Genomic DNA, 16354 nt, shown 5'->3' with positions numbered 1-16354 from the left:
TAATAGGAATAATTCAACAATTAGATATCAAGAGCACTGAGTAACCCCCTACCTACCATCCCCTAAAATTATTTATTAGTACTTCCAGAACAACTTATATAAGAGGAACATAACCCTTTTTCTTATACAAAAGATATGTATGAGTTAAAAAAAAACAAAAAACAAAAAACACTGTCACCAATTCTCAAAGTTGTAGTGAAAAAGTTAATGAAGTGTTACCTTGTTAGACATTTTTTGCATTCTCTGTATTTGACTTCCTGATGTTAAGTACACATCAAACTTTCAGAAAATATGTACGGAGTAAACGTCAGTATTTGTCCTTGACAACAATGTGTGACTTGAATCTCTTCCAATACAGTTCATTATCATTGGATTCCTCGTGGCTAGTGTAATAAAATTTAAATTCAAATGAACACTTGGCCAGATAAATTATTGAACAACATTTTTTCTGAGAATTTTTTAACTCTTGATATGGTGGGGGAATCTTTGTTTTGTGGTTTGCAATAGCAATCATAAATCATAATCACTATGAAGTCTACTTTAACAATACGACGAGATGTCTTCCGTCCCTTTAATTAACAAGTTAGCTCTTGTTTTTTACGAGATATGCAGCTTTTCTGCTAAAGTAAAGTATTGAATTGGTCCTAGTCCAAAATAAAGCAAAATGGTTTTCATTTGACTTCAAAAGGCAAGCAGATTTAACATTCTAGTGAACAATTTTTTCGTATGTAGGCACCTTTCATTTATGTCCTTTTACTTGAATGTATCACTTTTTTAAAAAATATACCTTCTGTTTCTTTATTAAGCCTACCTTCGCAATTTTTCATTTAAAATGCGACGCCACCAGTCTGGAGAGTTGTAATTTAAGCAGGAATACATGAGTTGATGTACTCAGATTTAATGAACATTGAAATGTGCGAGCTTTTGTTTTTTTTTTTCGTGCCAAACTCCTACTGCGATAAGGACCCCGGTCTACCCGCTCCACAGAGGATTCGCGAAATATGAATAAACTTCTCATTGCGCAGTCGCCCTCCTTTCGCAGTTGTTAGAGCGTGTGCTATAAAGTCATGGATTTAGGAGATGATCCTTATGTGTACGTCGCGGGTTCGAGTCCAAGTGTGGGACATAAAGATACATGTATGTCCTTCCAATGAGACCCTTTAAACCGAGGTCCCCAGCTGGCACGAAAAAGAACCTCACTGCTCAATGGCCGTAAGTACCGAACACGGGGTAGAATTTGCAACTCTCCATCAGCAAGTGATGGCATCTCCATATGAGTGAACAATTCTCGAGAACGACGTTAAACAACAAACTAGATATCACTGCGATGGTGGTCATCTCAAAGGGCTCCGCTTTCAACAACGTACATGAAAATGTAAGGTAGCTGGAAAAGGTTTATTTTGAAGAGGAACAATTGTGCACTGCTCCATACCCTCTATCAAAAAAAAGCACAAAAAAATTATTAATGTTGCATATTCTCTATGAAAATTGTTGAATATCCTCTATGAAAATATGGAAGTAAAATCACAAATATTCCGTACCCTTGGTCAATTGGTAAAGTTTGAGGCTGATAGGCCTTAAGGGAAAAGAAATGTTGCACCAAAAAAAAATATTTTAAACAGAGATGCTACTTGACCTTGACCCTTTACATAGAAACTAAATTCAAGGTCACTGCACATCCATTGAACAGTTGCATTCAGTGAGTGAAGTATTAGCAACATTGGACTAAGAGGAGGGAAGATTTGCTCCCGACAAGGTTTTTATTAAAAAAAATTATGACCTTGACCTTTGGCCTATTGTTCAATGTCTCTGCACACCCTTTACCCAGAAACACTCTGTGGGTGAAGTATGAACCAGATTGGTTCAAGGAGAGAAAAGATATGAGAGATCTCGGACGGACTGATGGACGGACGGACAGCTAGACAGTCAGCTAGACGGACGGACAGACTGATCCCTATGGCGCACCTGCGGAGCGGGGCCATAACAGTCAGTCAATCTTATAACACGACTCAAATGCAACGCTCTTATAAATTAGCTATCTTTCTGTAACTTCTCTCTTCGTCTCTGACACTCTATAATTTACGTAGCACACATGACACTGATTTTCGTTCAAGATGATAACCGGCTTTTTTCCTTTTTTTTTTTTTTTAATTTTAAAGTAATTTCAATTTCAATACTTTTTGTTTGAAATTATGTATGTTTATTTTTCTTTTACGCTGTACGGAAGCCGGTAGCTGCAGAACTGTAGCGTTATAGTTTTATATAGTAGTCTTTGACCATAACGGTCATTATGGACAAAGACTAATATATAAAACCATAACGCTACAGTTCTGCAACTAGGGGGCCGGTACGTGCCAGGTAGAAAAAATATATTATTTGGAGGCCGCAATATAAAAAACAGCTGGCCACCGGTAGAAATTCAAATGGCGATTTTCTGCCAGATAATTATCTAGCGGCCGCAAGAAATTACATATATATATAGCGGTCGCCAATTAACCTTCTGGTGACCATCAGAAAATTATATGGCGGCCGACAGAAGCTTAACATGCAGCCAGAAATATTTATTTAGCAGCCGCCAGAATTTTTTTTTCTACCTGGCACCTGCTGGCCCCAGTAGTACTGTGTGAAGCTGTTGTAGCTGTAAGAGTTACCTTTACACTATTTAACAGTTTTCCCTATAGTATTTGACTTAATTGAAAATAATTCTCCAACCTTTTACATGTTCTTGTTAGATTAATTACAAGCAATATACATGTGCATGTACAATATTTAATGTGCATACATGTCGAAAAGTACAAATGAATAGAAGTTATCCTCAATTAGTTTTGATTTTGAGGACAGCTAAAAGGCATGCTGAATTCAAATTAAAATTAATTTAAATGATATGCTTTGGTCTGTGTGGTATCTTGACATGAATTATGTTTGTTCCAAAATGACAGTAATTGGTGTTAAGTTGAAGATTTGCAGAAATCCTAATTAATATTGTATGAAGTGTTATAAGTTGCATTTACATAATGATTAAACATGCAATTGACATTGTTTAATTGTCTAGACCTTGTCAATTCTACCAACCGCTTTGTTGATATTTATTCGGAATACATGACCCTTATTAAAACTATCAGCATAACTTCATGGTACGAAAAATCTACGTGACGTCATTTCGGAGATCCTTTGACCTTTTCGTGTTGTATATATTCATAGTGTACATATTTGAATAATTAATAGTAAAGGAAATAAAACAGATATATTAAAAACTAAAGATGAAAGGATTTTAATTAAATGATTATTCGACTCAATAATATTGCATAAATCTACATTATACAGAAAATTGCAGCCATCTTGAAGAAGACAATTGCTTGACAAGAAAGGACAGTACTGTAATAAATTACGTGATACAGGTGGTTTATGTACCTTTATACTTGCAAACTCAAACTAATGCTTTGTATCTATGTATGCGCTTATTTCGAATATGTTAAAAATTATTCAATGATATATGGAGTTCTATTCTGTTAGTGTCCAAAATATTCAAATATAAAAAAAGGAAGTATATATTGTGTTATTTTGAGTTATGTAGGAAATATCGTTTTTTTCTGTAAAACCTCTTTTTTTTAATATGAATACTTATGTATTTTATACACTTATTTTTGCGTTAGAAATTCTGCGAGCGGTTTAGTTTTATAAAAATCAAAGTGACATGGGGTATAATTGTTTTAGGGTTTAACATTTAAAATTAACCACTGATCTCTTAAATGGTGCAATTTATGACTTTTATTGCTTTCAAATAAATTTGCCAAAATATTTTTGAATCTTTTATGCACAAGATGCTGTTTGTCCTTTTCCTACATTAAAAAATATCATCAACATTTAATAATGTTCCATCCTCATTTTTTTTCAAATAAAATACACCTGCATAATAATTGCATATACAGTGCATAGACACATTTTTAAATTGAATTTTCCGTGTTGTATTTAATATTTTATAGATAACAACAGTTTATCAATATTTTCATTTTTTATTGACATAACAGTGAGACAAACGGATTTCACTTGTCATCACAATAAAATAAATTAACAACACTCATAACAAAATAAATATTCTTACTCTCGCCTCTCGCACACGTGAAATCACAGTGGTCATCTAAAATTAACATAACATGCATAACATATTAACTGTCAAATAATACTGTTTCCGGTGCGCCCAAATAATCCCTGAACCAAACATTGCTAGTTCGAATTTCCTCAGGACGTACTGTTTCAACAAGACCCTAAGATGTAATCAACCATGTTTAATGGAAACCAGTGTATTCGAAAAGGAAATCAACGAAAAACTGTAGATTTTGGCTTCCAAGATCATGGCCGACTTGCTGTTTAAGCTATAAATGTCTTTTTCCCTGATTTAAGGCTTTTTGGATTTGGACACGACAACGGATCCGGATTCGAAAAGAGCCATTTTCGGAAGAGACCCAAGGAAGTCCACAGGTGGAACGGCGTTATTGGTTACTGGATCGATGAACTGCATTCCCTGGCTTTGACCAGCTGCATATCCACCAGACTGCTGATGGTGCTGCTGCCCGGCAGAGTAGCTACTGTGTTGCGATGAGGCGTGTTGGCTGCTTGATGCTGCGTATGATGATGAACCCTGAGCTCCTGCTTGAGCACCAAGGTCAAGGAAGCTAGCGCTTTGTAATTGTTGGGTAAGCATCTCAATAAGCCCGTTTATCTGATCTGGAGGGATTCCCTGTCCTGATTGTCCTTGAGCAATGATCATGTCTAACATTTGCTGTGTTGATGGCGGGAGATTACCCTGTCCTCCAGCTAGCACCTGTTGAGCTAGTTCCATAATCTGAGACATCATGATGGTTTGTTGACCACCCTGTTGTCCACCTTGTTGACCTCCTTGTTGGTAACCACCTTGTTGTTGTCCTCCCTGACCACCTTGTGCGTAGGCTTCGTATTGTGCACTTTGCTGGCCAGCTTGCATTTGCAGACCCTGTTGTTGTTGGGCGTAAATGTCGTAAGCACTGCCTTGGGAGCCTCCTTGACTGCCACCTTGACTTCCACCCTGGCTGCCTCCTTGGCTTCCGCCCTGGCTGCCTCCTTGACTTCCGCCTTGGCTACCACCTTGACTTCCGCTTTGCATCTGAAGAGCTTGTTGTTGTTGGGCATAAATGTCGTAAGCACTGCCTTGGCTGCCTCCTTGACTTCCTCCCTGACTTCCGCCTTGACTTCCTCCCTGACTTCCGCCTTGACTTCCTCCCTGACTTCCGCCTTGACTTCCTCCCTGGCTACCGCCTTGACTTCCTCCTTGACTACCGCCTTGACCACCCTGACCAGTAAGAAGCTGAAGAAGTTGTTGCATATGCACGTTTACCATAGCTGATGGACCTTGTGATTGTCCTTGTCCAGATTGTGCACCTTTGACTGTCGAACCATGAGGAAGATTTTGGAGCTGGTTTTCTAAACCTGCGAATGTGCGAACCTTGTTTCTGTCACCCACTATTTTGACTTTGTTTCTAGGTAGGACAGTTTCATGTAATTTGGTGTGAGTGTTGTATTGTGCGCTGTACTGTGAACTATACTGTGCTTGTCCTCCAGACTGCTGACCTTGAGCATGTCCTCCAGCCTGTTGACTTTGACCATATCCTCCACCCTGCTGCCCCTGACCTTGTCCACCTCCCTGTTGACCTTGACCCTGTCCACCTCCCTGTTGACCCTGACCATGTCCTCCTGCCTGACCTCCTTGTGATTGTTGTGTGTGAGCAGATTGTCCATTGTAGCTGGCTCCTTGATGACCTCCTGCGTTATTGTTTGGTTGATGGAGAGCTGTGGCACCAGCGTTATTACCATGTCCATGGATATTCATCATATTTTGTGGGAAATTATTATTGATAACTAAATTAATTGGAAGCTTTCCGTGTTGGAGCTGATGAAATGTTGTTTTTGTATGTTTTCCTGTTGGGCCACCTTTGGGCTGGGGTGCTCCACTTTTTGGCTGAGGTCCACCCTTTGGGGGTCGGGGACCTTTCTTTGGTCCTTTAGTTTTAGGAGAAGGGGATTTAGGTCGAGGTCCTTTCTTAGGAGTAGGTCCAGCACCTTTCTTTGGTCCTTTCTTGGGTCCCTTCTTTGGTGAACCTCCTTTAGGTCCCTTTGGTCTTGGTCCTTTCTTTGGGGTTGCTCCTCCAGGAGATTTTGGTCGAGGGCCAACTCCTGCATTCAGGGAAGGATAGAATCCGTTGTCAATGGGAGCGTGAAAGTTGATATAAATGTGTGTCTTTTTGGGATCTTTGGCTGGACTGCCGCCCTTAGGACCAGACTGTTTTGGTGGCCTTGGTACTTTTAAATTAATGTTAAGGTTGTTGTTCATTCCTTGACTGTTACCATATCCACCCTGATAAGCACCTACAGCACCACCTTTTGGTCCTCCTTTCGGAGCTTTTGGCATTTTAGGTTGCCCCATTGGATAGCGGGAACTTGGACCAGCGTTGTTATTTAAGTTGACATTGTTATTAAGTCCTTGGTATTGATTAGCATTTCCAGCACTGTACTGGTTTTGATTATTCATAATATCAACATGCATGTTTGTGAATCCACCAGCAGCTCCACCACGACCGCCTCGTTGACCGCCCTGTGCACCTCCTTGGCCAGCTTGAGCACCACTATAAGCACCACCAGCTCCTCCTTGTTGACCGAAAACACCTTTCCAATGAGCTCCGAATTGAGCACCGCCTTGTCCTCCCTGTTGACCACCGTGCCTTCCTTGTTGACCACCGTGTCCGCCTTGTTGACCACCCTGACCGCCTTGTTGACCACCGTGTCCGCCTTGTTGACCACCGTGTCCGCCTTGCTGACCACCGTGTCCGCCTTGTTGACCACCATGTCCTCCCTGTTGACCACCATAACCACCTTGTTGACCACCGTGTCCGCCTTGCTGACCACCGTGTCCGCCTTGTTGACCACCGTGTCCGCCTTGCTGACCACCATGTCCTCCCTGTTGACCACCATAACCACCTTGTTGACCACCTTGTTGACCACCGTGTCCACCTTGTTGACCACCTTGCCCGCCTTGTTGACCACCGTGACCACCTTGTTGACCACCGTGTCCTCCTTGTTGACCACCATGTCCTCCCTGTTGGCCACCTTGTTGTCCACCATAACCACCCTGAGCACCACCGTGACCGCCCTGTTGGCCACCATGACCACCCTGGGCACCACCATGACCGCCCTGTTGACCACCTTGTTGACCACCATACCCGCCTTGAGCGCCACCGTGACCGCCCTGTTGGCCACCTTGTTGTCCACCATAGCCGCCTTGCTGACCACCATGACCTCCCTGTTGACCACCTTGCTGACCACCATGACCTCCTTGTTGACCCCCTTGCTGACCACCATAACCACCCTGGGCACCACCGTGACCACCTTGAGCACCACCATGACCGCCTTGCATGTAAGCACCTTGCTGGGCATGTCCACCTTGCTGAGCACCTCCTTGGATTCCTCCATAATATCCACCTCCAGCAGCATGCTGATTTTGGTTGTTTTGTATTCCGACATTAAAGTTAGCTGGACCTCTTCCGTTATTGTTAACATTAACATTATTATTGAGTCCCTGGAACTGGTTAGGCTGTCCTGGTGCTGGTTGCCACTGTCCTGGGGGACTTGGTGATTTTGGAGGAGGTCCTTGAGGAGGAGGGCCGGGATAAAATCCACCTTGACCGCCTGCATGCTGATTTTGGTTATTACCAATATTAACACGAGCGTTCATTGCATTACGTCCTCCATTGTTGTTGACGTTGACGTTATTGTTGACTGTCTGGTGTTGGTTAACATACTGAGGTTGATAGTATGGTTGAGGTTGGTATTGAGGAGGAGGTTGATATTTAGGTGGAGGTTGGTACTTGGGTGGCGGAGGAGGGGGAGGTGTTGTCGTTGTCGGGGCTGGTGTGGTTGTTGTTGTTGTTGGTTCTGGAGTTGTTGTTGTTGGGGCTGGTGTTGTCTTTGGTGGTGCTGGGTACATCGGGGCATTGTGCTGTGTCTGGACTGGAGAATGGACGTTGGCATTCTTCGCGAAAACAATTGTGTTGTGGGAATTCTTGTTTGAAGAGCTTACACGTCGGTAAACTGAGTTGTCAACGACGGCCTGCTGCACCTGCTGATTACGGACTAGGTTCAAGAAGGCTTCCAACATTCCCTTCTTTTGAAGATCGTAGCTCCTCATGAATACTGTTAATGGGTTTTTCTTGGCTTTTGCACTACCGATCTGCTTTCTATAGTTCATAAGTTCAACAATCATATTCTGGATAAGTTGAATACGAGAATTCATTTGAGTAGGTGAGGAATAAGAATTCGTGGCTTTCATGCTGATGGACTTTCCAAGCATCTTATTCAGGATGGCTTCTGCTTTCATTACATTTCCAGAATGTGAATGTTGTTGATGCTGGTTCTGGGCCAATGAAGCAAGCATTCCGAAAAGCTTACGGTACTCATTAACCTGTTGCTGTTGTTGACTAGCGGATGCAGACATGGAAGCGTGATAAGAATTGTGGCTCTGTTGAGTCTGCTGACCACCAGTAAATCTGCTAGCGAACGAGGAACTGATTCCTGACGGCAAACTTGGCTGCTTTGGTGCAGGTTTTCCAGCGTTGAAGTTCTGTACTGGGCCATTGTTTTGTGTTCCGACCATGGAGCCAACGTTTGCGACATTAGCTACCAACATCTGGTTCTGGTTGTTGGCAACTGCTTTTGAAACGGATTGGCTGATGGATTGTGCGAGGGAGTGTTTCTGAAAAAAAGAAAAAAAAATAAGTAAAAAATAGGCTTCTATTAATTTTGAATTTATTCATTTGCTTTTCTTTTTTTTAAATTACGAAAGATTATGGGCTTTCATGAGAAAAAAAAAAATGTTGGAATATCAATCAGAAGAAATTTTATTAATTTAAAAAAAAAATACAAACTGGTCTTTTCCTATAATAACAGTAAAACTTAAAAAATAAAAAAAGAAAATGGTATCAAAAGTAAAAAAAAAAAGAATAGCTTACCATAGCAGGATTGAAGAAGCCAGAACATTGTGAAAAAAGCAAACATATGACCCCCACTAAAACCTGTGTACATGTAGTCCCCATGTTTCTAACCACAAGGAATCGTTAAGTTCCACTGCGGCTACAGAAAAGATAGACAAAAAAGGTTCTATGGTGAAATAGAAAAGCACGTTCAGCTTTATATATGTTCTTCAAAAATTTATGCACGTTCATTAAATTCGACAAATGAATGCCGTCAATCGCGAATTAATTTATTCCTGATGCGTTTGACAAGCTCGTACCCCTTCGCGAACGAAAGACATTCCAAACAATTTGAATTTTGATTATCAAACTTCCTATACGTTATAAATTAATTAACCTTTCACTAATTACTTATTCAGTAAGCAATAAAATATATTCGTCGAATATTGAGAGAATTAACCATACTAATGTATAGTGATTGTTGCAATTTGTATTTATCTGACCACAAGAAAACAAAATATTTGCTGGCTTTGATATTAAATTCTTTATATTTAAGCAAAATTATTTGGGAGAGATGGAGATTTTTTAACATTCGTAAAGGTTTGTCGCTTATAAAAAATATAATTATATCTACTATTAATGGACTTTTGCAAAAAGCACTGAATTTTATAGTTTGCGGTTTACTTTGACATTTAAACCTGTGTTGTGCACGGAGATACAGAATAGATAAAAAAAATCTAGTGGTTATAGATATGGTTTTTAGGGGTACTTGTATGTTGAGGCAGAGAGTTATGTTTAGAGTGGTTTTCGTTTTCTTCAAGGGCAACTAATATGTGCTTTGAAATCACCCAAAATTTTCGTTTTATTAAATGTTGAGCTAAATATTTATATAGCAAAAGAGCTTCTGTACATTGTCAAAGTGCAAAAGTAAACTGTCAACTGTAAAAATTAGCGCTCCTCGCAAACATGTTATATCTATGACTTGTGGTTAATCCAAGTTTTTGGGTTCTTTTGGAAACATTACAAATCATACACAGAATTATACCCTAAATAAATTAGTATAGTGAACAGTATCCACGGTCTTTGCTTTCCATTGTTTAGTGTATTTGTTTCTAAAGAGTAATGATTTTTTGTTCGCCATTAAGGAAGCTCTAAATACTAACAGAAACTGTTTTGTGGACTCAGAGAAAAATATATCATATGCATATTGAGACTTTTTCATTCATTTAGAACATAGGGTACCTGCCTTACTTGCGCAGGAAAAAATGTTCAAAGTCAATGGACTATTTGTGAGCAGAAATCACTGATGTTTACTTACATTGGGGAAATTAATGAAAATAATTAATTAAATTTCTTACTCTTGGTCTTATATAATGTTAAAAATATTTAAATCTATTATGTAATTAGCGGTAAATAACAATTTCTTTAATCTTACATCTAAAGGCAGATCACTCTAACTGCATAAAACTACACAATAAATAGAGCTCTTTAGTGTGCAGTGTTTAGAGCGTCCTTAATATAGACATATGAATAAACATTTTTACCTCCGTGAAACATACTGCAATTGAGATATTTGAACTCGAGAATTTTTACACATATGCCAGCGCTTTCCGGGAAAAGAAAAAAAAATATTCATCAGAGTTTATTCTATATTATTTTTTTTTTCATTTTTTATTTGGGGAGTTGGGTGGAATTCATATTAAAACACGTGCAGTATGACGTATTTAAGTTTATATAACTCGCGCATTTTTTTTCCTTTAAACTCTCCTTTTATATCGATGATTAAGATGATCGAATGGTTTAAAAGAAAGAAAATGATTACTCTTAAATCGAATTTCGAGTAAGTAATTATTATCCGAAGTTAAGACGGTTGTGTAATTCTAAAGTATTATAATAGCTATGATTCATGTTCATTTATTGTGAAACAAAAACAAATTTTGCACGATTTCACCACTCATTCAATGATTATTGAATCAATAGCACTCTTATATTTATTTATGTCGGAAGAAACTAGATTGATTGATCAACTGATCATCATGCGTATGGCAATCTTTCAATTTATAATTTATTTATATTTTTTCATTCGCCATTATCAATAAGGTGATTCATTGTATAATGGCTAAGTAAGCTAAATGTGAGAAATTGCAAAAAGTCATTACAAAGAAAAGCCAAAAAGCGATTCTGAAATATCGGGCTCAAAATTCCACTTAAACAAACTCAGGATGCAAACAATTTTATGAATATAAATGAATAAAGAAACAAAAAAGTGAATAATTTAAATAAATAAGAAGAAATTATTTATTTAGATTAAATTAAGTCTCGAAGATTCTATTAAATCAAAAGCTTTCGTTTTTCTTTGCCAGAACCCTAAATTTAACAGCTTTATCTAAACTTCTAAGAGAGTTGGGTTCAAATTACATAAACATGTTTATACATGTGTTACTATTCCCGAAAGCAAGCACCAGTTGCATTTCAAATGATTTATTTCACTACGGAAAACTTCCGATCACTAAATCAAAACTTGTATCAAATTCAATCGTTTAAATCGATTTATGGCTGCGGTTTCAATGGTTAACAATGTTTGTGGTTAAATCAATGATTGGTTGTGACAATACTGATCGCTGACTAATTAAAAGATGGATTGCTGGTTTTGTTTCACTCAAGGCTACATACAGCTAACTCATTTGTACTCATCATGTGCTTTATTGCACATCTGTGTGGTCTACTTTTATTTTCCTTTTATTAAATAGTATGTATACTCTCCCCTGGGCTCCGTATTTTGTTTTCAAGGAGCTCCGAGTGAAGAAGTAAAATACACATTAATTCTGTGCAAAATATTTGTGTTTCTAAAATTAGAATTCGCGAATAAATTATAAGCGATAAATAATTTTGCAGCTTTTCTACAGGGTAGATAATCAGGATGCCCATTTCACACTGGAATTTACACCTTCGGTGAAACTTCAAGGATCAGCTCTCTGGCTACAGAGTTACTCGCTTTCACAGAGGATCTGATTAGAACAAATTAAAAGTCCGTAATTTAACCTTCAAAATACAGTTTATTTTCAAAAAGCAGGACTAAAAGTGTAATCAAAATCAATTTGAAATAAATGTAACATTGTACATCAATATCATATTCAACACCAAGGACTATTCTTCAATTCTCAAAAATAAGGACTTTTTTCAACGAAATCGAAAAGCAATACGCAAATCTCAAGATTATCTCCCTTGGTGCGCTCTTTCCTTGAAGAGGGGAGTTTCGCTGTCGCGTAAACAGACAGATGGGACAGTTACTTATATATTGCATACATTGCATCATCCTTATACTGGTTTATCATAACTAATGATTGTCAGAATTTTTTCTTCAACTTGAAATAACAAAATTAATGTAAGGACGTAATTTTTTTTTCACCGAAAAAATCGTTTAAGTAAATATCATACGAAGTAAGACTTTTAAGACTAGGAAGAAGGTACGGACCTCTAAGAAATACATGAACACATATACATGTATACCTGATCATAGCAAATTAAACGACGAGAAACTAAATGACACGCTGATTCTTTACATTATTATAACTTCAAGGAGCCCACTAACTTTTTAGAAAAGGTTTGTGTAATGAAGGGATTCTTTTATTTTTTATAAATACTGCGACGGTTCTTGCGTAAAGCCGTTTTAATATATCTTAATTGAAAGTAGATTTGTAAATATGCATAGATGAGCTTAATAAAATCATCAAATGCATCACTGCTTAACATTATTTTCTTTCTATAACATTATATGAGTTCAAAAGCCAAAAACATCATAATGATTCATTTTTTCTATGCATGTTTGTATACACAGCAAACTGTACCACATCCATGCAGATTTGGATATCTTTTGCGCCTCTATCGTATGAGAGTTACAATCTCAAAACTCGTATATTAGCCAAAAGAAAGAAACTATCGCTTACCTATTCTCACATCTTGTTTACATACTTGATCTAAAATAAAAACCAAACAAAACAAAAATGTTTACAAAATTTCTCTTTAGGTACAAAAAAATTTACTTTCATTTTAATGAAGCAGGATTGTTCTTAACTCCTTAGACTGGAGAGTTCCGAAGCAGTAATTTTTTTAATAATTCTTTAATTGCAAAACTTTTTTTTACACTCACACTGTACGTAAACCTTATTCATAGTATCTAAAACATAAACATGTACGTCTGACTTACTTTCAGCCAGTAGAAAACATCAATAATAAATATTGGGAATACAAGTTTTTTTAATACATTTGAAGCATATGTTAAATTTGCAGGATAGATCTAATGTAAATACAGTTTTTGAATAAAAAGAGGACATTTTTTTTTTTTAAATTCTTGCACTCTGATCGTTAATTTATTGTTGACAAACTGTTGTTTATTTATTCATTTCATATCCATAACTTCACATGTTTGTTTTATTCTGATAGAAATATAACTGAAGTATTCAAATCATTCAAATGTACTTTAAAATTCTTAAGCATTATTATTCTAAACTAACGAAGTCTTGAGCGTGTTTGGAATGCCGAAATGTTTTAATGAACAATTAAGTTTTAATTTGACCTTGATGCATTGTCGTTTGAAAAATGTTCCGCAAACGATGTAAAGTTGTTTTGAAAACTCTGAAACTGAACTCCGGAAGCTGTCAGAATTCTTTCCTTTTGATCTTCATGTTTTCTGATCCTCATATTTCACATTCCAAATACCGGTTTGAAATTCTCTATATCAGATGAAACTGTGTAGAAATCAATTACTTAATATGTAGAGCACTTTCTAATTACCTTAACAAATAATTTATTGCCTAATTTACAAATTAAAAGAAAAATGTTAAGCTGTACGTAGATATCACATGTTTTGTCAATTTCACATTGTTCAGAGATGGAAATCAACATTATTTCCATATAAGGTCAATGATATAACATCGAAACTTTGCATAAAGTAGGGTCAAGCTATGGAACGCACTTCGATTTCATGATGAGAATTAATTAACATCGACGGCTTCGGCTCTGAAGAACTTGTCAGATTTTTTTGTTTGTGGCCTTAGTAGTCATAAACTTATGTAGCTCATCAAAATATGGAATTTATCACGTTTAGGGTCACTTACAGCGATAGCACTGCAAAGAAAAAATGTGACACATAATTTCATGATTTATTTTCTTTATTTCGCAAGGTAGTTCATATCGTTGATGTTTATTAGGGTCAATAGACAGAAAGTATTTAATTAAATTGTTAATTGCTTTATGATCGTTTCACCTTTTCATGTTTCTTTCACAGACGGTTTTCTGTCATGTGCATACAGATTCAAGGCGAAACGTTGACAGGAAGAAAAACTGCACTGATAACCTTGGTTTGTATTTGTTGTACAGGAATGAGGTGTTTAAAAAAAAAACAAACTTAAGGGAGCACTAAACACCGTGCACTGAAGAGTTCTACTTAAACTGTAGTTTTACGCAGGATTAAGATAGAATTTCTTTTATAGTTAATAACAAAATTTGAAATAGATTTAAAAACTTGACTTATCGTGAACAGATCTATAATCATTGTTGACTTTACGAAAAAGTATTGTAAATATTAAAAAATACAATCCCATAGAAATAAGCTTGATATAACAAGATTTCATTTTATTATTTTTTTTGTCATTCAACCCAAATGATTTTCAGTGTTATGGGTACATGTATCATTTCGAGAGAGAAAAAAAAAATAAAAAAAATGTATATACTTTACTCTGCATATTAAGAAGTAAATAGTTTAAAAGTTATTTAGAATTCTTTCTCCGCTTTCATTTTTGGGTATTTTTCATAATGCAAACTTAGGAACATACATGTGTTGTCTGCTGTAAAATACAAACGTATGCCTCAGGAGCTTCCATTTTTTCCATCAATCTACAGCATCATGGTCGCCCGTGTGGCGCAGTGGATAAAGCATCTGCTCTAGTGTCGCAGAGTCAGGAGATGATATTTACGTTACGCGTTCGAATCCCACTGCGGCATGTGAAGTATGACGTATAAACCGAAGTCTAGTGTCGAAGTAGATGTGTGCATAAAATATTTCTTGCTGCTCAATGACCCTGAGTGCCGAATTATGGACAAAATTTGCAGCTCTCCACTGGCAGGTAATTAAAAGATTAGAAAGGGGAACGTTATACAACAAAGAAAATATATAACATCGTTTACATACAGGGTACATTTCCGTATGTGCAACGGTTGTGAATAAAATGAACGGAAACTAAATGGACCGACAGACCGACCAACAGACTGACAGGCAGCAGCAAAGCAATATGCCCTCCCTTCTTCGAAAGGGGCATAAAATTCAGAACACTGATAAAATTGTGATAGTTTGTAGTTCAGAACTTTTGATGATGCTTGCGTTGAAACTAATTTGGATTCAAAGCTTACAGGGTAGCTACTAAAGTATGCTGAAGTAGGACATTATCCACCATTTTCTCAGAATTTTATCAAATTTGAGATACTTTTGTCCTCGGAAAACATAGAGCACAAGCTTGCCTATCTGAGATTTTTACATATAAATTGCACTGACACTAGTTTATGAAAAATTTAAGTTTGGTAGAAAGGCAAGCTAGTGCTCTAGGTTTTCCGAAACAAAGTGTGCCGTAAAATTGATGAAAAATTGCATGAAAATGAGAAGAATCGAAAATTGACCTATTTTCTGACCTTTCTGTGACCACTGTGTATTTCAAAAGTTAGAACCAATTCTCATTTCCTGGCAGGGATAACAACAGGTTTTTATGGAATAAACTGTTGTATCATTCTGAAAGACACCCAAAATAAGGCGTCAAAAAGAGGTCTTACTCTATCTTTTCCTCCGTTAACTTGAATTCCAAGGTATCAAGAATATGTCGAGATGATATTACACTACCAACCATATACGAGTCTGTTTTGATGTTCGTTTTCTCGATATCGAGATACGTCGTAAATTCGCCTTCGTTTCAGCAAGGTTTAACTGCATGTACTGAAGTTTCTTAATTCTTCCAATCGCTTAAAATCTGCGAAGGAAAATTTCGATTTCTTTTTAGTGATTTTACAAAAAAAAAAAAGTTTCCATTACACATATTTGTTTTATTTGCTATTATTAACATTAATCCAGGATGCCATTTTGCTATCTACCTACACAAAGTGTAAATTTCTATATTATTTAAGTGATTGACAACATTTCCTTGTACATACACATGTATGTATTTCTATAAATTCTGTTAATGAATATTGAAGCCTGGATTGATGTGACAGAAATCCTCTAATTCTTAATAAAACTGTTTGTTGTGGTCCCTTGTGTTAGTTCAGGTTAGTTTGTTTATGTGCATGTTTTTATTCCTGAAATTGATTACTAT

At 37.0% G+C, this 16354-nt stretch overlaps 1 protein-coding gene across 10 annotated transcripts; it reads right to left on the bottom strand.

Annotated features, from left to right (window-relative positions):
- Positions 1–4011: 4011 nt before the first annotated feature.
- On the bottom strand, positions 4012–9170 carry LOC134262481 (spidroin-1-like). Of its 10 annotated transcripts, none has more exons than XM_062744874.1 (3): positions 9036–9170; positions 6913–8779; positions 4012–6861 (listed from the first exon to the last, which is right to left on the bottom strand). In XM_062744874.1, the coding sequence occupies exons 1-3, from the start codon at positions 9117–9119 to the stop codon at positions 4397–4399; spliced, it is 4416 nt and encodes a 1471-aa protein (XP_062600858.1). In that variant the 5' UTR covers positions 9120–9170; the 3' UTR covers positions 4012–4396. The 10 variants fall into 10 exon arrangements, with proteins under 10 accessions (XP_062600858.1, XP_062600859.1, XP_062600856.1 ...); XM_062744875.1 differs by having other exon boundaries at positions 4012–6732; positions 7006–8779; XM_062744872.1 differs by having other exon boundaries at positions 4012–6966; positions 7009–8779.
- Between the last annotated feature and the right edge of the window lie 7184 nt (positions 9171–16354).

The sequence above is a fragment of the Saccostrea cucullata genome, unplaced genomic scaffold (assembly GCF_032062105.1).
Source record: "Saccostrea cucullata isolate Sc308-1 unplaced genomic scaffold, CSIRO_AGI_Scuc_v1 ctg1586, whole genome shotgun sequence".
In the NCBI taxonomy this organism is placed as follows: domain Eukaryota; kingdom Metazoa; phylum Mollusca; class Bivalvia; order Ostreida; family Ostreidae; genus Saccostrea; species Saccostrea cuccullata.
The sequence above is the reverse complement of the archived record's forward strand: the minus strand, read 5'-3'. Positions and strand labels throughout refer to the sequence as shown.